At 45.5% G+C, this 24,237-nt stretch overlaps 1 protein-coding gene across 1 annotated transcript; it reads left to right on the top strand.

Moving 5' to 3' along the window:
• The first annotated feature begins 7,752 nt into the window (after positions 1-7,752).
• On the top strand, positions 7,753-14,130 carry LOC147692687 (mRNA decay activator protein ZFP36-like). Its single transcript, XM_086938865.1, has 2 exons — positions 7,753-7,907; positions 10,933-14,130. Exons 1-2 carry the CDS (start codon positions 7,869-7,871, stop codon positions 12,004-12,006), a joined length of 1,113 nt encoding a protein of 370 aa, XP_086794991.1. The 5' UTR covers positions 7,753-7,868; the 3' UTR covers positions 12,007-14,130.
• The last annotated feature ends 10,107 nt before the right edge of the window (positions 14,131-24,237 follow it).

Here is a 24,237-nt window from a genome sequence, read left to right as displayed (position 1 = left end):
TGTATCTAGGCATGTGATGTAGGTCTTGGTATGGAGCATGAGGCCAGGGCTTTGTGGGACCACGTGTATCTAGGCATGTGATATGGGTCTTGGTATGGAGCATGAGGCCAGGGCTTTGTGGGACCACGTGTGTCTAGGCATGTGATGTGGGTCTTGGTATGGAGCATGAGGCCAGGGCTTTGTGGGACCACGTGTGTCTAGGCATGTGATGGGGGTCTTGGTATGGAGCATGAGGCCAGGGCTTTGTGGGACCACGTGTGTCTAGGCATGTGATGTGGGTCTTGGTATGGAGCATGAGGCCAGGGCTTTGTGGGACCACGTGTGTCTAGGCATGTGATGTGGGTCTTGGTATGGAGCATGAGGCCAGGGCTTTGTGGGACCACATGTGTCTAGGCATGTGATGTGGGTCTTGGTATGGAGCATGAGGCCAGGGCTTTGTGGGACCACGTGTGTCTAGGCATGTGATGTGGGTCTTGGTATGGAGCATGAGGCCAGGGCTTTGTGGGACCACGTGTATCTAGGCATGTGATGTAGGTCTTGGTATGGAGCATGAGGCCAGGGCTTTGTGGGACCACGTGTATCTAGGCATGTGATATGGGTCTTGGTATGGAGCATGAGGCCAGGGCTTTGTGGGACCACGTGTGTCTAGGCATGTGATGTGGGTCTTGGTATGGAGCATGAGGCCAGGGCTTTGTGGGACCACGTGTGTCTAGGCATGTGATGGGGGTCTTGGTATGGAGCATGAGGCCAGGGCTTTGTGGGACCACGTGTGTCTAGGCATGTGATGTGGGTCTTGGTATGGAGCATGAGGCCAGGGCTTTGTGGGACCATGTGTGTCTAGGACTGTGATGGGGGTCTTGGGATGAAGCTTGAAGCTGGGACTTTGCTGGACCTTGTGTGTCTAGGCATGTGATGTGACTCTTCGTCTGCAGATGTATAGGATCACTTTGTATTATATACAGGGCTACAGGCAGCTCTCTCAGTCTGGAGAAAGAGAGGTGCATGGTGTAGGGACTGGGACCTTGGTTTTGGACTTGGATGATGGCGGAGAGTAGAAAGAGAGAGGTTAAGAGGACCAGAGAGGGGGATATATAGCCTAGGTCTGCACTCTTAACTACTGCAGAGAGTTAGTAGTGTCATGCTACATGCTTGTGGTACCTCTAGACTGTGGAATTCACAAAGTGTAGGCTGTGCCCTAATTACTTTTTTTGCATAACAATTCACACTGGATTTTTTCTGTTACAAAAGTAGCAGTGCAATGCCTCGAATGACCTTGGAATTATTTTTTTACGCAAACCCTCCAAATGTAAATGGCACCTGCAAAAATAGCAAATACAAAAATGCAAAAAGCGGAATGGCTCATACAGGAGCTAATATCTACATTGCATAGATCTCCGTCTATTCAAGCTGGCCTTTTCTAACTGTTCACTTTCAACATATATTGCTGTATAAAATAAACCGATTTGCAATGGAAACGCCATTCACAGTAATGTTAAATGACAGCTACTGTCCCCAAGAATGTATGAACGCTTCAACATTGGGCCTCTACTTGCATATCTTAGTTGTACAAATTCCAAAATAATTTAAAGAAGGTCAGCGTGGGAAATTGGGAAACAGGCTTAACCATGGGATCTGATGAGGTTGATCAGTGTTTTGTATGCTTTATTTTTTTTTATTAATGACTAGTGGAGACAGACCGTACACTATTGTTTGACTAATTTATGGGGATCAAGTTCCAAAGAGCACTAGATGTTATCACAGAGAATATTTGTTATTGTATAAGGCACGACACAAGCATGAGCTACTGTACATAGACCAGGATGTTGTGCGGGCAGGTGACGAATAGGTACAGTGCAATAGGTATGATAACAGCGGGAACATGTCATGACAACGGTGTGAGCAAAATGTATGGTTGGTTTTTGGATAACACATATTTACATCACACACGTGCTCCATGTGGAACAGGAACTAAACTGACCTGTGAAAAATATATATATCCTGGAGGTGAATTGCAAAAGCAGGATCAGAACTCAAATATCCAGATTGTAAAATTAGCAATTTAGTAAGAAGACCCCTTTCGTCGCTATTTCCCTATGTTTTAGGGAGATGATGACTGCACAGTTGCATTAGCACCACATCTAGTTCCACCACATTGGATAGGAGACAGATCTAAATCAGAACCACATATGTATTTACTTATTTAAGGTGTTTCATATATAGCACCACCATGTCACCTTCAAGCAGTACGCAAGAAAAAAACTAGAAAATGTAAAGGCAGACACAGGGGAGGGGCGGTACAGTCAGGGTGCAACTATCTTTGGTGCTGCAGGTTCAGTTGCACCGGGGCTCGAGGCCTGAGGAGCCCACTGAACCCTGATTAAGAGACTAATTTACTACACAACCTGTGGTGAATTGGATCGCTTTCTTTGCTTGCACTAGGGTCCGTGGCACGGTGTGAGACCACCCAAACTTGAAATGAGGCACCCATCCAGAGGTTCTCAGAAAATGCCTATGTTAGTAAATAAAAAAGACACCAACACCACATCATTGTATAAAAATACAAAGCTTTTAAAAAATAACAAAAAAATTACAATTCTTCATAACCCAATTTCATCTTTTCCACAATTCGTACAATTTAGTTGAATTTTATTATAGGCTCTCTGACATTTGACTCGTCTGCATGATAATCCTAATCAGGAAAAACAGTTTATAGGCCCTCTAGTGAAATCAAGCTCTTCCAGTCTCTTTTCCAATCTCAGAGTAGTTTGTTGTCTGTTCTAATGTCAGTGCTGAGCATCAAATCAAAAACTGGTGGACAACCTGTAAGTTAAGTGTATATGTGGTTGAAGACTCTTTAAATAGTTTTTTTGTTTTTCTTTGCGTGCTCCTTGGGGTGACGTTTCCGTCCTGGGTGAACGTCTTCTTAACAATTAGTGGTCAGTGCTTCCAAGTGAACTTGGTTACATCCCCCTGAGGGCACTCCAAATTGTATCCAATGTAATTTAAAGGACTGATGGATTCATTTCATGTTTTTCCGTCATGACATTTTTATTCCTTCATTAATTCCATTTTTAACAATCATAAGCTGTATTTAACTACCCCAGTATTACTGTTTGTTTTGACCATCGATTAGCAAGTTTCAAAGTTCAGATGTGTTTATTTTCCCTACAGCTATCCTATCAATCACATCCTGAACCCCTGAAAGTGAGTAATCGAGTTTCCATCACAATCGTTTTTTATCGTTTTTATCGTTTTTTTCACGAGCACTGTTAAAAAGCAAACCTACCACAATCACAAACACTGCACTTTGAACCATCTTTCGTTCACACAATTCTGGGTCACACATGTTTAGTCTACCATACGTTGGTATTCACAATCACATCTATATAGATGCACATAAGTTTTTCAGCTATGCATGATATGTAAAAGGAGAGTTTTGTCACATATACGAGGTCTTGTACCTATTATGCATTACGATGTGATTTAATTTTAAGATTGTACTCCCTGATGAAGAGCATTTTATGCTTGAAATGCATTGGAGTGTTTCAAGTATAAGAAAAGCGTCTTTGAACTAAATCGATGCTTTGAGAATGGATTAATAATGGAATTAATGAAGGAATAAAAATTTCATGGAGGAAAAACATGAATTGAATCTATCAATCCTTTAAATTACATTGGATACAATTCGGAGTGCCCTCAGGGGGATGTAACCAAGTTTGCTTGGAAGCACTGAACACTGAGTGCTGAGCATCAGTCAGCAGTAATCTTCAAAATATTGGCCTCATTCACAAAGAGCCTGAATCAAACGTTGAAAATCTGCCCTGTTGAGTTGTTCCTGCTTTGGCAACACGTCTGTGTTTTTACGAATCCACAGAGTATCCCAGAAGTACCCCAGAATATAACTTTCTGAACAAAAAACAATCCTGGAGTAAAGCCTTGGGGACAAGGACACAAACGTCAGAGATTGTAAAAGATAAAACGAAGGTCAGGGATTGTAATTAGGGCTCCCTGTTTTCCGTTTTTACAGATTTTTACAGATAAATACAGACAGAAAACTATTTCTTTTCCTGTCTGTATATATTTTTAAATACAGATAAAAACGGAAAATATGTCTTCTTAGGGTGATTTTTTTCTACAGTCAATCACGACTGACAGGTCAGTAGGAGTACAGTTTGAGAGGTAGGGGAGATGAAAAAAGACAACAGATTTCCCAATTAAGTGCAAATCTACAGTTATTGATGCTATTCTACAATGCAAGTGTTTTCAGATGACACTATTGCACTGTATACTGCTGAAACATTTTGGACATTTAAATGCGAGTGTACATTTATCAGTCAAATAAATGTGGAAAAATATCCATTTCAGCTTCATTTATATAGAAAACATAAAATAAAAATGGATAAATACGGACAAAATTAACAAAAAAAAAATAATGGGTAAATACAGACGGAAATGTCGAAAAAATAAATACCATAAAACCGGGAGCCCTAATTGTAATTCAGAAAATACAGCGAGGGTTTTCAATCAATCAAACATTAATAGAGCGTGCAAATCACTGAGTATTGTGGTTTACAGCACTCGAGATGTGTGGTTTTCTTTTATAAGCTTTGGGTTATGTATTTTATGTAATCTGTGTATACTCACCTTTGATCCAGGAGCTGTGTGTTCTTTTTTGCTCTGTCTTGTGGGCTTTCACTCTGCCTAGAAGAGTATGGCTCACTCACTTCATGCTATCTTCTATTTGGTATGTCATTCTACCCCTTTTGGACTGCTTGCATTGCAATGCATGAGGGACTATTTTGTTTTTGTAAAGTACACTGAAATATCACACCGTACATTTGTTATGACACATGCACCACATACAGAAAGCAATCCTTTTTGTTTAGTATTAGCTCTGTGGTAGGCTTTTTGTGTTCTAATCATGAATCACAATTTAATTCTTGGGGTACTTTATACACTCTGATAAATAAGCATTGGGAAATCCGATAGGCCTGGTGTTAATATGCTAACACAGACACGTGCATGCTGTTTGCATGCGTTTGCACATTAAAGTCAGACCCATTGGCTTTTTCAATGTATGTTCTACTTTGTGAGGGATAATGCTTGAGTTGTGTGTTCTCATTTATAATCCTGGGTTAGAAATTCTCTGCAATCCATAATCTTGCATGATCTTGATATATGTCTGTATGTTTGTATCCCTAATTCGAGAAAAGTTGTCCTGAATATAGTCTATGGCCAGGAGCTGTTTTTGTTTATTCCATTAGATTATTCATTTACATCCCCTGTGTTTTGTAGTATTTCATAACATCTGAGATTCGTTTTCGGTTTCACTATGCCTTCTACGATACAATTCTTGAGTTGTGTGTTTTCCTTTAATCCCTCAAATGCACTCTCTTTCATAATTTCAGAGGGATGCCATAATACTGTTAATTGACCGTTTAAATGATTTAGTTGTTTCTTTTCTGTGATGTTATCCCTTAAAATCTAGTATTTTGCAGTAACACTTCAGGCCTGATAGGCCTTCTATAACACTTGATCTATTCTAAGGATATGATGTTGTATGTATAACATAAAAGTGAAACATTAGCTTGGATCCATATTACAAAAATACTTCTGAACTCTGAGAGCAATTTCTCAATTTCAACCATCTCCTCGACCAGCCCAGAAGATGTTTCTGAGTGCCAGACAAATGTTGTCATTTTCACAAGCATGTGGCTTAGTAAAGCCCTTGTGTTTTGGTGGTGGGCGCTGCCCTTTGAGTGACACTCCAGCCAGCTTCTTCCTTTGTGATGCTGATTTCTGGGTTGCACGTCGGGACCCCTGCTTCTATTACCCTTGTTGAGTGTAGGGGGTACCCTTGTTGAGTGTAGGGGGTGGGGCATGACTCACGAGGCATGAAGCTTCGATTGGGACTTGATGCCCTCTCCCAACCTCAACAAGGGTAATAAATAGTGTATTATATACATTCTGCGTCTGCATATATGGTGAATCACATTGCGCTTTTTCTTGCATTTATTTTAATAAAAGGTATTTGAGCACCACCAGGACTCAGAAGGTTACATTTATGCAGTAAGATGAAATCACGGTGAAGTGGCTTTCTGACAATTAGGAGAGCTGTTTCTGTGTCAAGTAATTGTACATGTTATCTGTGAGGCAGCACATAGTGTCATTCTAATGTCAATGTTACGCTACTGCAAATTTACCTAGTGCACTTAAGTAATACATGTGTGAGTGTGTGTTTATTGGTAGAGTTGCTCTGAATAATAAGATACTGGGCCTATAATTATTTCCACTGCCATCGCATGACAGTGAAAATAGTTATGACCCAATATATATATATATTTACACTCCTCTGTTATTTTTCCTCAGGCGACACAGAAAAAACAAACAAGCACTGTCACTTGACACACACATTAATGTGTCCAACCACCTTTCTTTGCAAAGTAGTGTTGTTTGTTTAAAATGTTTAAATATGACTTTGTATGTATATACATCGCATGTTTGTGTCTGTGTGCCCCTACGAGATTTATCTGTGGCCGCATGGGTGCCCCTCACCGCACCTAAAATTCACTTCCAGTTCCAGAGATGCCACTGACAGGCACCTCTTTCTGCCGCCTTCCCCTCTTCTCTCTCACAGATGTTGCAGCCTCGCATCTGGTTCAGTCGCCCCTTCCAGCTCACTTGGCGTAACTTAACACCACATCTTTGTAGCTTGGCGTAACTGCACGGCACATCTCGCTAGGTTGGCGTAACTGCACGGCACATCTTTCTATTTATTTATTTATAAAGTTTTATATAGCGCGAACTAGACCCAAGAGGGTATCAGAGCGCTTTACAATTTAGGATCATTGTTTTACAAGTTACATCAGATACAAGAGCATAGTAAGGTACAGTACACATAAACATGTTGCAATAATTCGTAGGAGGGAGGGGAGGAAGGGGTAAAAGCAGGTAGACGAGGAGGAACAATGCCCAATGTCCGGCTGGGTAGGTGACGGTCAAGGGGGAAGGGCCAGACTCCTCATTAGCTGTCAAGCAGCTCCACCGGTCATCAACCATGTTGCTCAGGTCTTAGCGTTCAGGAAAAACTGTTTTTAGTTTATTTGATTTGCGAAGGTTATATAGTGCAATCTAGACCCGGAGGTACCAGCGGAATGTTGCATTAGAAGGTACATCAAAAGGATTATAAAGCGCTGGTTAGACCCATAGGTCTTAACTGCACGGCACCTCTTTCTGTCACCTATCGCTACTCTCTCTCTGCACTAGTTGATTGTTGTTTTTTTTTGTCAGCCCCCTAAGCTCCATATTCCCCGTTCCGTACTCTCTTTGCTGTGAAAACCGCACCTCATATTCACTCTTTCCCTTGGCTGTCAGGAGAGCCTGAATCCCGGCTCTGCTGATGTGGCCGCGTGACACCTTGTTCTGCCACCTTTCTTCCCTCGCTCTGCTGGCACCCCTTTCTGACCCCAGCCTCTCCAGCTCTTCCCTGGCTGCCTCTCCCCAACCCTCCGCTCTAACGATCATACCCTGCCTCCCCCCTCCCTCCCTCTCTGTTTTCTTCAGTGTTGTGACTGCTTGGCACGGCACCCTTCTTCATTTACGGTACATTTCATGTAGGATGACCTCACCCGCGCATGGCCGGGGGGAGGGGAGGGAATGAAGGGAGGGAGGGGCGGGGGAAGAGGAGAAGGCTGCTCAGCCGGGGCCCCGCCCCTCTCTGCCCTATTTAAGCCTCCCGGTGCTGTGCTGGCTTCAGCTTGTGCTGGCTTACAGGCTCCTAAAAAACAGGAGTACAGGAGTCCTCTGGAAAGACGAGGCACCCCGAGCCAACAAGGCACCCCGAGCCGGACCCGCACCTCACGTCCGACATGTCCTCCATGATGCTGGATATAAACTCCATCTTTGAGGTAAGAGGCTACGTTATGAGTGCGTTCTGGGCTCGGAAACAACAGCTGCGCTCTCTACTACAACCGGGCGGAGGAATGGGCCGCGTCACCCTTCTCTACCGTGACTTTTTTTCATTTCTGTGAACACATTTGGGTGAATAGATTGGATCACAGCACCCGCTCAGAAGCCATGTGTGATTTTGGACCCAAAAACTTGACACAAAGTCAGCTCCACTCTTGTCTGTGAGCGAGGGCACGAGCGATGGCAGTCACCACCCCGACACAGTCCACTGGAAAACGTCTGTCTGGGAAATATTTCTAAAGCACTCTTGTTAAAAAGTCCAGAGGGATTGACGTCCCTTCAAAGTCTATGTTTCTTGCCTCTTCGGGTGTAATTTTTATACTTGTTGCACAAAAAAGTTTGGAAAAGTTTTGCGCATACTTTTTTTTGCAGTTGGATTAAAGGTCGAGGGGTGGCCAGAATACATTTGTCTAAATATAAAATGTGGCTGTGAGGCGACTGCGTCAGGCGCTGCTCGCCAGTGTCCGCAGAGGCGCGGCTTAGCGTGGCTCCCTCAAAACTAACTTTGGCAGCAGTTGCAGGAACGGAAGTTAAGGGTGTGGGTGTAACTCGGGGTGTTTTTATTTCTGACATTTCGTACCCCTTTCTCTTTTTTTTTCTCCTTTTCAGTCTTCCTCTCCCCACATAACCAAGTACCCTCCCTATCTTTGTGTGGTTTTTGCCATCACCTTTTCTGTCCCTCCTTCTCCCTTGCCCTAGTTTCTGAACCTTTCTTAACCGTACCCTCTCAAATGTGTCTCCAACTCTTTGGTTGTCTCTTCTAAATCTTTGTCTCCAGTTTCTGACTTTTCCACTCTTTCTTTCCTCTTCAAAGCCCAACTTTTTTCCTTTTCCCCGTCCCACCCTCTACCCCTCCAACAGTTTGTTCGGTCTTCATTTTCCTCTGCATTGTGCGCAGCTCTCCCCTTAAGTAATTTGCTGTCTCTGTTTCACCCCCCGCTCTCTTGTTTGCTCTCTCCCAGTCCCCTTTGTGTGGCAACGCTTGACCCGTTCTTTCCTGTTTTATCTGCCACTCGGTCTGTTTGTCCCAAACCTTCCATTCTTCTTGGTGCTTTTGCACAGCTTGAAGCCCGGCCCGGGTAACAAAGCGCTTTGTCATTGGACTTCCGGGCTGTTTACTTGTGGGTTGATAGCCTTGATTTCTTTACCTGCTGTGCTTGGGAAGGGGGCTGAAGTTAAATGTTTGCTGTGGGGGCGTAGACGGTGCTTGCATTTCTTGTTGATTTAATGATTGCTCAAGCTGATGAAATCCTGTCATACTGAGACTCGAACAGAGTGCTGAGTAAGCCAGAGGGCGGGGGGTGCGGTTGGGAACTGGGGTTGTGATACGGAGAAACTGACAGATAACCCCCACACGCAAGGGCAGGGGGGCGCCGCCAGCAAGGACGAAAGCTGCACGGTGCAGACCATGCAGGGCAACAGGTGCGCAACTGCACCGTGCAGCTTCGACCCCTGCTTACTCCACAGAATGTTTTACGGTCTAATGTACTATTAAGTTCCAACGATGCTTATATCTAGAGTATATATGTGCCCGGACCGGGACTTCTTTCCTGAGAGGTCTGGCCTTGTCCAAAATGGACGCGACGTGTCACCTCGACCCAGTCTCTTCCACTTCCCCGGACTCGCAGTTCTTTTGCGGAGTGCTAAAATCATACGAGCGGCCTCCGCTTCAGTTGCACCGGGGCGCAGCGATCTGCAGAGCCTTTGCAACCCCCTAATATAGAAGCTTTTAAAACGCCAAAACCCCGGGGGTTCTTGTTTGCATTAAGTCGCACTGCAGCCTTGCTGCGCCACTGAAACTTTACACATGACGTGTCAGTCTTGAGCCGGCCGGAGTTCGCCCTGCCTGGGTGTGTCTGCTACTGCTACTCTGTGACTGCCCTTCGCCAGGCTGCTCTCGTCCAACTTCCACTTGCCACGAGCTCACTTTCTTGTCGCTCCCAGGTCTCCCGTCATTCACTTGGGTTTAATTGCTGTAGTTTAAAGTTGTTCTGTCTGCACGGTGTGGGGGTGTGGGGGGGGGGGGGGGGGGGCACGGGCTACGCTTGCCGAGGTGAGCTGCCCTGGATTTTACTTGGGCACACTAACTTGGGGCATATTTTAAATATTGTTGCCCTTTGAAAAAAATAAGTCGTATGTGTTCCTGGTACATGGCGGCCTGCCAAGCAGGAAGGCGAGTGCTTTTTTTCTCACAGGAAATCTGATAACCGGAAATCAGGGAGGTCCTTGCGAAATCAGAATTATTAAATCTGAATGCACGCAGGGCGCCACCCGCTCTTGAGAAATGGCCAAGATGTGCAACCTTTTCCATCTCACCCCCTCCTGAAATGATTTTGAGGTGTCTCTGCCTGCACTGGTGTGGTGGCCAATCGTGACCCCGCTGTGGCAGTGTGATAGTCAGCACTAGTGAGCCTGATCCTGTGACTCAGACAGGCTAGGTTCATTGTCGGCTAGCATGCCAGTCAATCCTGATGGCCCTTGCCAGTTTTAGAGCCGGATAGCGAGGAGTGGGGTTGGTCAGTTACCGATGTTGTGACCACATCTGGTCTTTAGTCCAGGGTGAGTGCAAGGCTTGGTTGCCTTTGTGCTAGTAGGAAGCCTGGGAGCCCCTGTAGTCTGGTGGCCAGCCCTAACGACCAACTTGTTAGTTCCTCAGGCAAGCATAGGTTCTTATGGGTTAGTACAGCAGTGCACCGCGGGGACCCAATTGCTAATTTGCCAACCAAACCTAGCGAATGGCCTCTTTAGTTATGTTTTACCCAGTCCTATTGGTATTTTTGCTAGTGTGGATGTGAGGCCTGCATGGTCTTGTTATAGTGTGGTGGTTAGTCTTGGTGGTTTTGTCCTGGTGTTGTACCTTGTGTGTTTGCTGTGTGCATTTCAATGTGAAGCCTAGCTCTGTGCATCTGTTGTTCTGCTCTCCCCTTTCCGAAGATCTCATGTTTTATATTCTTTGCTCCACAGAACCTGCGAAATCTGAATCTGGATGATCGAGAATTTATCCTGGAGAAGAGCAATGCAGCCTATCAGCGCCGGCACTCCAGCTGTGCCACCAACCCCACTGTGTCTAAATGTGGCAGTGCCAACCAGCTGAGTGACGCGCTCTGGTCCCTGGGCAGCCACTGGAGCCCAGAGACTGAGCAGAAGATAAGTGCCAAGCTGGACACTATGATCCGCAGCCCTTTTCGGGCGGACCGTTCTATGAGCCTGACCGAAAGTGCCTTAAGTGCATATGGGTTGGAGAAGTCGCTGGTGCCTCCACCTCCTGGATTTCCACCACTGAAGCCGGCTGTGCCGGTTCTCTCAAACCGATACAAGACGGAACTGTGCCGCACCTTCACTGACACCGGCAAGTGCAAGTATGGTGCCAAGTGCCAGTTTGCCCATGGCCTGGAGGAGCTGCGAGTGATGAATCGCCATCCTAAGTACAAGACGGAGTTGTGCCACAAGTTCTACCTGTATGGGGAGTGCCCATATGGACCACGCTGCAACTTTATCCACTACCCTCAGGAGACTGGAAGCTCCTTGTCATGGAATACGGACCCCCCACATCAGCTCCGCCAGAGTCTCAGCTACTCTGGGGTCCCAGGCAGGAGAAGCTCACCTCCCCCAGGCATTCCTGACCCAAACTCCTTTGCCCGAGCATCCTCTGTGTCTCCGCCTCCCAGTGACCTCTTCTCGCCGACCATGGTGGAGCCACGGAGCCATGGTAGCAGCCTGCGGTTGAATGCGGATCCCCCACGGCACCTCACTTCCCTGACAGAATCCACCTGCTGTTCATGCCGCTGTGGCCGGGCTGCACCTCCAGCCAGCACCCCCAGCGTACTGCCCAGCCCCCATCAGAACCACCAATTCTTTGGCCTTGAGGGACTCAATCGTACCCCATCATCCAACTCCTTGTCAGACCCAGATTGCTACAGCAGCTCTAGCAGTCTGAGCGGCTCAGATTCCCCAGTCTTTGAGCTTACCAGCAGTGGCCTTACTACTAGCAGCAAACGCCTCCCAATCTTCAACCGCCTGTCAGTGTCAGACCAATAACCGTATGCACCTTCAAAGGAGAGACTGGCATAAATATTTATTCTTTATTACACAAGAAAGGACATGAACTATTTTGCACAAGAGAAATCTCAGTGAAACATGTTGTTAAATATATATTTGTTATTGACCTTTGTCCAATCCCTCCCCCTTTCCACATGTGTCATGGACCGTTTCTCTACTCGACCGGTGTACTTAACGGCCGGAAACCGAATGTGAAGATCTGAAAAGACCCTCTTAGCAGTCCTCTCTGTTTGCTGAAACCTATCGACAGGAGGTGAAATTCTGGAATTTAAGGCAACATTCAGGCGCATCCTTATTTGGACTTTGCACACCAAAAATACTTCTATGCATACTCGTATGTATAATGCACAAAACACATAATTCGGATTGTTCCGAAGTTGCACAATTTTTGAGGTGTGTACACTGAATGCCCAAATTCTAAATGGACCCTCTTAATTTTCTGACTACCAAACATCTTTACCCCATCCACATCCTCGCCCAAAATCAATATTCTCTCTTTCAAGACCCATTCTTATGAAGCCTGTGATAGGCTGACAAGGAATGGAACTTTCAGCATATACCTGTAAGCTCCACTTTCCGCTCACATAGAACGTTTGTTATTGCAGAAGGTTCCTCAGAGAAGAACCTCTCAGGAAATGTATCACATTGTAAAATGGCGGCCCATGTTCTATTTTTGACCAAAAATGTGAGGGAGAGGCTGTCCTTTGTGTTTTTTTTGTTTTTTTTTAAGGGCGTAGCCATACCTCATTTATATGTAGCTGATCACGGTGGATTTGCTTTTTACAGAGCATCTGCCGTGGCATTTCTTATTCAATGCATTAATCTTCTTCAAGAGCCACCCTTTGCCTCTCCTTCAAATCCTCTCGCTGACTTCAGCCTGTTTTGCCAAAGCGTGTACCTGGCCATTTTCAGAGAACAAAAGTGCTGTTTAACTCTCCTCAAAAGTTGGTTGGAATAAGACAGCCCTAGATTCTACAAAATCCCAGCAGAGAAAATAAGACCGTCCACCAGACATTTGTGTGCGAGGACACCACACCCGTGTGATACTTCTGCAGTTAAGCCTTCAAGTGTACTGACTGCAGCTCAGTTGAGGCTTGAAGAAGGAATACTGCAGCATGTAGAATAGAAGTGGGTGCGGAGGCTAGTCACTTGCACCACCTATGATATAGGTGACGCAAGAGTACATTTAATGGGTAGAGCTATACTCATTTTTGTGAGGGACACCCCACACACCATAAGAAAGGTGGGGCTGGACCCCATCCTTGGGTGTGGAGAATGATCGCTGGTGAAGGAGGCATCACGTCACACAACTATGCAAACGGTCCACCACCTTGCCAAATCTTGCCTTAGTTAACGAAAACCACACATGTGTCTAGTTACAGTCCAGGGGGCTTCAAGGATTAGGATAAAGGAAAATAAGTAAAAACAGCCAACACCCCCAGCCATTGCCTTGTCATCTAAAAGTGCCTTTGCAAACCACTCCTCCCAGTTCTTCTCTTACCCACTTGGCCCTCCCCATTTCTCTGTGGGAAAGTGTGAGGGCACAGAAAGGGGAGTTGGTCTGAACATCTCTATTAAGAGATTGAAAGGTACTGAGGGGTTGAGGTGGAGTGATTGATCTTTTTTGCTATTACGAGCCTGCCAAATACCCCTTTACATTCCTCGTAGGGTGGGGTGATGGGAAGAATTGTACTTTTTAGGGTGTCTGTACCCATAGCACCCCAAAACCATTTCAGAATCTTTTCGGTAAGACAGCTGAGAGAGGGGGCTGTAGGTGCTATCAAGGAAAGCTTCCCTGGTTTATCTGATGGGGGGAGGGGGTTAGAGGGAAAGGGGGAAATTATATACTGAAAACAAATTTTGGCACTCAAACTACTAATCGCTATGCCTGGTTTGAAAGCCCATGTTTACTTGTAATAACTCTATTTATGTGTACAATTTATTTATTCAGGAGCAACAGAATTTTATATCTATTTATCTTGTTCTTTTGTAATATTTGAAAATGCATATGTGTGTGTAAGTATATATTTTCTGTGTAAAGCACTGTGTTAAGTGCTATAAGGATCAACATTGTGATTTGGAAATAAAGCCTAATTGGAAGTAGACTTGGCTCCTGTTTGATTGGTGGTGGGTTCCTCGTTCCTCACTTTCTAAATGTGGACCATGTTGCATTTCAACATATGTTCTGATGGAAAGATGTTTTCTCTAGATATGATATATCAATATGGTTCATTGCCTTGCACCACTAGTCTTCAAACTAGCGTTTCGAGTAGGTAGGTGCGGTAGATGACTTTGTCTCCATGAACATATCCAAATGAGAACTAACTATTTTCTGTACAGGCACAAACCAATGTCAAAGACCATTTTTTGGGGTATTCATGCTAACATGCATTCTAACAAACCCCAATTGATTAAAAGTTGGAAGAAATGGGGATCATACAATTTGGAGAAGGACAATGAACCCAAATCCTCAATGCTGTCAAGAAGTTGGAAGACCCATAACTTCTGAACTTATTCTGAGATTTGTCGTTGCCAGATGCACTGCAACCAGTAAATTGACAGCGACTACATCCTCGCTGATTGCAAACATTCGCTGTGTCTGAATGGCATCAGTTTAGTTTATTGTTAATAAGGTGGACCAATGCAAATGTTGGAGAACTTCAATGCTCATTTAAACGAATATGCATACATTACAACTCGCAACACATTAAAAAGAAGTACATACATATTCAATAAAATAATGTTAATCAATCCCACTAAAAACATGGCCAACCAATAACCAATTAAAATAGATTCCTAAATTAAATTAATCTACCTTTCTACAAGGCAAGATGCTATTACAACTTAATTCTTTCTGTAGGACCATCTCCACTAGAACAATTGCTTTTCCTCTATGGAAGTTAACATAAAGCAGTTCTTCCTATATTACGTATTTAGCAAGGCTTCACTCTAACTCGCTAAATGTTAACAACTAGTCATAACATAAGTTTGTGAATTGCAATAGATGTGTGTCAAATTGTGACTAGTATTTGCACCAGTGCAATCCGTCCGATAATGTGCTGTGCCAGCTAATAATCACAGCAACGGATTAATTGCACCATACCTTAAATTATAAAAAGGCTGTATTAGACAACCAGGCTTAGTTAGCTGTGTGACTAGCTGATTATATATTATTGCCCTGTTATATTCTCTCTGAAATATGGTTAATACTACAATACTATTACTCCTTATGCAGTTAAAAGATCAGTGGCATAATATTTCCACTGAGTCCAAGGAAATGTGAATCCTGACGCACCTAATTTCTTGAAGTCCAGTAACCCCATTTACTTCCGGCATCAAATTTTTTAAAAAGTAGTCCCGCTGCTTATATTTTATATTTTTCCAGGATAATTTTGATTACATATAATTTCTTCTATAGATGTGTCTGAAATACGACAGTGCTGAAACAATCCCTTATAGCATTCTGGGAGCATGGCAGTGATTCAGACTTAGAGATTGTATTAAGCCTTGATTGGATGGACAGATAAATCACTATGAGACACCATTAAGAACAAAGATGTATGCTGACAACAAATAAGCTAAGAATAATTAAAACAGGGAGAAAGAGGGGATAGTCCAAATTAAAAGATGGGTGGCAGAATGTTGTGAAATCTTTTGAGCCAAAGTGGAGTTTGGTTGCCTCACCAGAATCTATGCATGCAGGGTCAGATTGGCAAGGTGGGCAATCTTACATTGCCCGAAAGGCCTGTGGTAAAGACCAGCTGGGGGGTCGTTTTTTTTTTCTCAATTGCAAATAAAACCCCAACATTTACCTGGACCACCTTGGTCTTCGATACACAACCCGAAAGGCTGCTGAAGGCCTAGAGCAGAGGCCAGACCTCAGTATGACCAAGTACAGACCTGTGATGGTTCATTGTTGTGCAGAGTAGGACAATTGGCCAAACTTAACATGCACAGCATGTGGTGGGTCTCCTCCCATCCTGAGTCACTGAGCGCGACAATGAGGCCTCAGGGAGTAGCAATGCAGTTTTTGAGCATCACAGCTAGCACTAATGTTACATGGGGGTGGAATGAAAGGGGGTTGTGCAAGGAGTCTGATTACAAGTGGTGGTCTCAGCTTTTGTCTCCAGCAGCAGACAGAAGAGCCTTGGGTGTCTGCTGCCACCTTTCCATCTTCAAAACTGCGAGGGTGCTCCCGTTTTCCAATTAGAGAAAATAAACAAAATAACCAACAACCAAATTAAGCAAAAAAACTTTTTTGACAACTCTAAACAATAGTTTTTTTTTTACAACATTACTGTGAAAAACTTTCATCCTGGCCTGGGACAAAATGACAAAGGAGAGAGGGAATAGACATGATGGGGGAGTAACAAAATGGAATGAGCTTGGGGCGCATTGTGGAAACAAAAGGGAACGTGAGACGTGGAGAAGAATGACGAAAGAGGGGAAGAGAAAAGGAAATTGAGAGAGGAAAATAACCCCCCTGATACTAACTTACCAACATTTTAGGAAAAGTGTGGGCCACTTTTTCGTTTGGTGCCTGGGCCTAATTTTGATCCCAATCCGACCATTTGTGCTTGGTTGTGTTGAGGTTTGTGTTTCTGTGAGGGCACAAGTGTAAACAAAGATATCATCAACAGTATTATGCACTGACACTGAAAGGACTAAGCAAGGTGGGAGAAAATAGGAAAGATTAACCAAGATGGCTGGAGGGAAGCACTTATTGGAGCAATAAAAAGTGATAAGTAGGTCATGGGTTGAATTGGAGCTACTGAAAAAAATGGGAAGAAGTTGAAATCTGTAGGTCTGGGATAGGAGTTGGAAATAGAAGACTTTTTACAGTTTAGGTCGTTAACTTTATTGTAGGCATTCTGGGCAAAGGGTCAAATAGGCTGTTTGAAAGGTCTTCTCTTTCCTTGGAGGAAACCAAATAAGTAGCAGATTATTTGTATGGATATCATCAGCTTTAGGAACCTTGCAGGGAGTCTCCGGGTTCCCCTTCAGAGGAATCCAGATCCTACCATCTCGTCTTTGACAAATGAGTTATCATGTCAAAATCGTGGGGGGGCTAGGCCTTTTGAAAGCCGCTACTCCCAAAGCAATTCTTGTAAGGGGGACCCATGAAGTGTCCAGGATAGAGATCCCTATAACCCTGGGATAAAAAGCCAAGTTCTTGGTGCCCAAGTGGCCTTAGAGGTCGAGAGTCATAGAAAGTAATTGTGATGTGGAAGAGAGCTGTGTCAACTTTTCTTTGCAGACAAGACATGGAGGGTGATCAAGGGGGGAGTGCCCCTTGGCTGGAAAGAAGAAATGGCTCTCTAATGCATGGTGGGTGACAGGTCAAGTTGAGAATCATAGGAAAAGATGGCGGAGGGCCCGGAGTCGCTAGCCTAATAGTCCTCAGGAGATTAGCAAGAGTGCCCAAAAAAAACAATCTTCCTTGAGAATATAAGCCCCAGTAACCAAAGGTTCCTTAAAATCTCAGTCTATGAATAGCACTGTCTCTCTTGTCGAACAGCTCTTCCAGGATTGTCATCCTGGAGTTCAAAATATCAGTCTCTGTCTTTCCTAAAATCATGATTTCCTACCCAGAGTAGGAATAATCTGCATTTTAATATATAAAATACCTCACTCTTTGAATGTCACATTTGGTAATATTAGGATAGCACTTTCAGATCCCTTTGACACCGTTGGGCAGAGAGAGACGCAGAACAACCGCGATCCAAGATGGCGCAAGACTTTGGAGCTTGTGAAATGCACCCCATTCGTCATCTTGCTGGTCTATCCTGGGGCCGGGAGAGATGGCCACTACGGCCTTTGGGGAGAACCATGGAGAGGACTCCCTCTGGCTGGAATGCACCCATACCCAGTGGTGATGAGCTTTACTTTGGTCCCTTTGGGTCTGGCTGGGCCTACAGGTGGAGGTGCCCAGGTGCATGCTCAGTATAGGGCCCCACTTCACTGCCCTCCGGGTGAGAGACACAGAGCGGGTGGGACAATGCTCGGTACACCCAGCCAGTGGTTGTACTAAGGAGAGCAGTGAACTATAGCCACAGTCTGCTCAAAGCACCCTAGATACCTGTTGGTGGGCAAGTGAGTTCGAGGAGCACAGTGCATCCCAGATGGCCATCTGCTTCAACACTGGGAGCAGGGTGAAGGTACTACCATCAACATCGTGCTGTGCGGCCTACCCTGTCCGTGGCACTGCTTGTGTCTCCTTGCATCCCCCTGTCCTGCAGAGCTTTGGCTGAGGGGGCCTCTTTATGCGGCCTCTCAATCTTGCAGTGATACAACTCCCATTGTTAGTTATGGAGGGGAATATGAATTTTTCAACCTCTGTGTTGGTAGAAGCATAAGAGACTGTGCATCTTACAGCGGGTGAGCAGAAGTTGTTGTGGAAAAGGTGACTTCTCTTACTCCCGTGCTCACACCGGTTATCTCAGAAAGAAAAAAAACAGGTTGTTAAATATCAGAGGTGAATTGATGGTGAAGGGATTTGTGGTGCTCGTGAGACATCCTGTTAAATTGTGACTGGGACTTGAAGGGAACGGTTTGGACTTTTCACAGATCTGAGTCCCATTTAAGGTTGACTTTCTTTTGGATATCTTTATATATCGGAAGAATGGGAGAATCAGCGGTCCAGGCCAGAATGAGCCTGGGGGTGCTACTCTGAGGGCGCAAATGATGTGGGCGAATGAGTCTGCTTCATCGGTTTTCCCTCAGGCTTCATTAGTACGGTGCAATAGGACATAAGCTGGGCATAAGAGTCAGCCCTTCATTGTCCTGATTGGTCTGAGGTAACACTGGCCTATTCAGGAAGTAACACTGAGATCGTAGTATCTTCACCAGTGTCAATAAAAGTCATCCAGTAATTAAAAAACTGTCTTGGCGCGGAGTACTGAATATGCAACTACCAGTAAGACTGGAGTCGCTGCATTAGATTTGGGAGTGCTGCAACTATACCGAGCTGGAAAAATAATACTGGAGCATAAAGGACTGAAGCTTGCGCTCGGGCCTTATGATGTTATGTAACATGGCAAGTGGTTTTATGATGGAACAATCATATGACTGAACCACACGGTCTTTACCACGACTGTGTCTTTACCACACAATTTTGTGGTAAAGACATGATTGGTGAAGGGACATGTGTGCTAAAGATCATACTCCTGCCCCTAAAAACTGTCCCTTTTCCCCTGCCCCGCTGTGAACCCTAAAAATAAAACTTATGCCTTAAAAACTACACCCTGCCCTGAGCCCTAAAAACTGTCCCCTACATCGGTAAAGTACCCCAACCCAGCCCCCCCTACCCTGAGACCTAATACTATCCCTTTGCCCCCACCCTAAAAACTGTCCCCAAGCTCTAAAAACTACCCCAACCTAATCCCCCCGCCCTGAGTCCTGAAAACTGACCCCCTACCACTTTAAACTACCCCAACATGGCCCCCGCCCTAAGGCCTAAAACTGTTCCAGCCCTGAAAACTGCACCTCCCCCTCCCATGCCCTAAAAACTACCCCATCCCCTCACCCTGAGCCCTAAAAACTGCCCCCAACACCTGTAAAGCACCCCGACTCAGCCCTCCCTGCCCTGAGCCCTAAAAATGCTTGCAGCCCTAAATACAACTCCGACCCCCAGCCCTAAAAACGACCGCCCACTCAGAAAAACGACCCCCAGCCCTCCAAGACCCGTCTCTAGCCCCACTTACCTTACTGTGTCCTCTCCCTATCCTTACTTTTCCTGTCTTTCTGTGCCCGCCCATCCGCTCTGCATCTAGACCGCGCATTACCTTAACCACGCATGTGCATTGTTAAGACATATGTGTGTTTAAGGCAAGCGTAGGTCGGCTTGCGGGGAAATGGGCACGCGTGGCTGAGCCTGCATTGTTAAGGCCATTTCCCATGACAGGCACCTTGATGCAGGCTGATTCATTGTCTCCTGGTGGGCAGGGAACGGTTGACTGGCCATCACCTTACGGTCTGAAGCCATCCTGGAATGGGATTTTATATGAAGCAAACAAGATAGACTTGCAAGTTTGTTTCAAGATCCTCAAGGTCATTCGCAACAGTAACTCTAAGAGAAAAAAATTCAGCTCAAGTCCGATTTGACAGCAACAGAAGCTACTGTAGCCTCTCTCCTGGCAACGTTGTGAGAGTCATGGTATTTCCACTGGTCATTTAATTCATAACCAACCCTTTTGTTGCAATGCTCTTTTGCTGTTTTGCCTTCTTCCTTAAATTTGTGTTTCACAACTCTTTTACTTCCTGAATTCTGAGCCTCCAATGGAACCTACCCCTCCGGTAATATGTCAGCGACATCAATTACAGCTACAGCGGCATGAGCGAATGAGGTTTTTCCTTCCGGAAATCACATGTGAAGTAATGCGCTGGGATGAGTAGGATAGGAGTACGTCTTTCCTGGCGCAGTGACGAGAAGCCCCTGGGTTGGCAATGGACAACGCATACAGAGTTTTTTTGGATGGATGTTCAGCATAATATTTTGAACATTGCACAGCTTATGTAAATGTACTGTCCATTTGGTCACCATTGGGACGTTATATAAATATAGTAAATACCATTGGATGCAAAGGAGTGTGGATTGTTTTAAGATGGCAGCCGCAGTAAAGTGTTGACGAAATAGGAGCATGCAGTCCTCTCTTCATGTCCACTTATCACTCACCTTTGGAGACGTTTTCAGGACACATTTTAAAATCAGTGTGAACATTGCACGAGTGTTTTATTAATCAAAAGGCGCTGAGAAAGGCAGACATGCCGAAACACGTATGCTAGATTAAATAGGTTGAGTTTTTCGTACTTGCGAGTGCACGTCTTTTCCCTGGTGGTACGTCTTGCAAGATATCGTGAGCTTCACCCTTATGGATGATGCACCCACCCAGACAGAGTTCGCCAGCTTTGGCGAAAAATGGGGATATATATATATCAAAGGTAAGGTCATAAGTTATGGTCAGAAGCTTTGGAAATAACTAAATTATGCAGTAAGGAAAGGCAACTTCTCAAATTATGCAGCACATTTTGTGGCTGTGTTACTTAACTACTATGTCATTTTTTTAAAGTTAGCACCTGCCTGACCGTAAATTTCACCTTATTACTACCAGTTTAACACCTAACTCCAGTAATCAGCAAAGAAAGGTGACCAGTCACTGGGTTGCACAGGGCTAGACACTGTCTTGCTCCATGTGAGGCAGCATTTTTGGTAACTTTTGATCTGTTTGAGCTAGAACCATTTTTTATCAATCTGTAAATTGTGCAGAGTATGATTGGTTGTGCAGCAAATGCAGAAAATCCACAGTTATGCAGGAAATGCTGCAGCTGCAGAACCGCATAATTCTTGTGGCCCGCGTTGGGGTTCAGCTAACAAAAAACTAAAAAGGCCAAGGCTGTTGAGTTACTTAGCTTGGTTGCCATGTTGTCCAAACTGATTGAGGCCACCAATTGGGCCTACAGACAAGCGAGGCTAGATTTCTATCTAGTAAATGCAAGCACTGCTGGGTCCCGAGTTACTTACAATTTGCTTATCAATGCAATTGTCAGGCATAATTGTTTCTTCCCAGTTTGTCCCTATTTCAACATTAATTCCTCAGTTTTACCTCCCTGTTTTTCCTAAATCATTCTCAACATGGTGTGAGGGTATTTATACTCGGCGTGTTCAGAAGATTTTCTGCCATTACATAACTCCTATAACTAGATTGTTGACTATTTTACTACTTTTATGATCCTTGGCACTTAAGGGATGGTTGAGTTTATGATCCGCAGCATTGGGGGTATTGTGTCCTATATTACTTCTTATGGAGGGGAGCTAACCTGGCAGTTTGGGACAGACTGTTCCTATGAGGAGCAGGGTCGGTACTGATTTGCATGAGGCGAGTCTTTGTCAAGTGTGAAATGGTGGGTGAAAAACGATGGACTGGAATGCGGCCCAAGCAATTTCCAGAGCGCACTACTCACCAGCGAGGGTCTCAAGGCGCTATGGGGGGGGTGCTACTGCTCGAACAGCCAGGTCTTAAGGAGCAGGGGCGGCCTTAGGTATGTGCAACCTGTGCACCTACACAGGGCCACCAAACCCCAGGGGCCACCACACCAATATATATCCTTAATATAATAATCCTCTGAGGATGGATACATATTTGCGTGGCGGCCCCTGGCAGAGATTTGGTGGCCTCTGGCTCGGTTCCACTTCCAGACACCCTGAGCCCCCACTCTTCACTGGGCTCCGCGCTCCGCCCCTCCCGGACCCCCTCTTCCGGGGCCCCCTACCTACGCTCCCTGCCCAGGGCCGCCACAAGCCTAGAGCCGCCCCTGTGAGGAGCCTCCTGAAGGTCAACAGGTCCTGGGTCTGTCGCAAGCATTCCGCCTATCACCTTGTTACTGCATTACTCATAGGCTTCCTATACAAAAAGTAAGATAGCCACAAATCCGTGTCTCCGTTTAAGAAGCTGCAAAGTTGAGGTCTATGCAGATTTTTCGCTGACATTTCTGTGATGACTCACTCCAGGCCAAAGTTTAAGGGCACAGGAAGGAACCTGTTTAGAGGGTCCTCTCCTCTGTTCTCCCTGCCTAATGCTCCATATAACTCTGCACTCACTGCTTCAGCATGGACATCGTAGTCAGAAAACACAGAGACAGTATTTATTTCTGAGCAGCTGTGGGGAGCAGGAGGTTACAGCAGGTGGGGAAGACAGACTATACGGTTGAATAGTCACGTGGGTGTAATGCGCTGGAAGTGGGGCGGTGTAGTTTCTTCCTCTGTGTGGCAAACGGGTCGGCGAGTGGAGAAGGTTTAGTGGGGTCACGGGTCTCCCTTGCGACGCAGCCCCAGCCATTCAGTGCCCCCTCATTCTGTCCAAGACCAGTGAATATTTTTAAGCTATGGGTGACTTAAGGGCCCCTCGTCACATTGTGCAGCGGGGCTCCGCCATTTTGGATTACGTCACTGGCTCCAAGGATGAGGGCCCGTGTGATAGAATGCTCAATCGTTCCCAGGTAATGCTGTGAGAATCTGGAACTCGCTTCCTCCTTTGCTCCATGCCACCACCTCCATCCAAATCTTCAAAGCGGACCTCAAATCTCTTCTATTCCAAAGACACTTTCAGAACTAATTCCTTCATTCTCAGACCCCGCCAGGAAGTTCGTTAGTCATTATAAATTTGTTATATTTATTTTTTTTTTGTACATTCCTTGCTTGCTGTGCTTGATATTGTGTTCCTTTTGCCTGCTGTGTTTTGATTCTGTGTCCTGCTATTTCTGTAACATTTCTCTCATGTAATGTAACTGGTTCTATTGTTTAGTGCTCGGACACCCTCCGGTAAAGTCCGTGCTTTATAATAATGCATAAAATAAATAAATAAATAGAAGTGCTTCCGCCAGAGAGGGGCTGCTGATGGGGCTCTCGAGATGGCAACCCTTCCCCGGAGGCTGCTGGGTTTCCTGTAAGGCTTGACACCCGCTAGGCCACGCCCCCGGTGAGCCAGGCAGGCGTGGGTGGGGCAGGGTTACAGGTGGGAGCCGTCAGTCTCACAGCAGAGTCACTGGGCGGGTCTGAGCAGGCCCTGCATGTCTGGGCGCGGGACAGGGGAGTGGGGGTTGGCTCACCCGGAAACTGAGGGCTTAATATCTCAGTTGTCTCGTTTCCATCTGCCACACGAGCCCTCTCTTGCTAGCTCATCTAACTACAAATAAACTGCAGTCAGTCCCTAGCCTTCGAGTACCGTTTTAGTCAGCCACTTCCCGTCGCCCCCTCTCTCTCAATTTCTGTCTTTCAACGCGCACTTTCATTTGCCTCAGGCTCACACTGCCCCTCGGTTCTGTGTTTTTTCAACCCCCCCTCTTTTTATTATTCTTTATCTTGCAGGCCTCGTGATCTTCTACCCTACCCCTATGCCCCCCCTCCCCCGTTTTGTTTTCCTCCCTGCGACGGCGAAGCTAGCTGCAAACATCGCAATTTTACTAAATGACAGGAAGTGTCCGAGGAGGGAAGTGGGCGTGTGCAGGTTCCTGGCAAGTTTCGAACAGGAAACGGGAGTGAAGCAGACAGGAGACACATTCTGAACCAAGCTAGGGGGAGCCCACATAGGAACCAGGCTGGAAACAAAGCAAATAGCAACCAGGAACCCATGGAAGAAGGGTGTAGGGTCAGATGCAGGAAACATGCCGACGCCTATTTAGAATACGTCTTGTAGATCAGGAGAAAGGGGTGAA

Source organism: Lissotriton vulgaris, chromosome 9 (genome assembly GCF_964263255.1).
Source record: "Lissotriton vulgaris chromosome 9, aLisVul1.2, whole genome shotgun sequence".
NCBI lineage: Eukaryota > Metazoa > Chordata > Amphibia > Caudata > Salamandridae > Lissotriton > Lissotriton vulgaris.
Note: the sequence above shows the minus strand (reverse complement) of the source record. Positions and strands in the feature narration are given on the sequence as shown.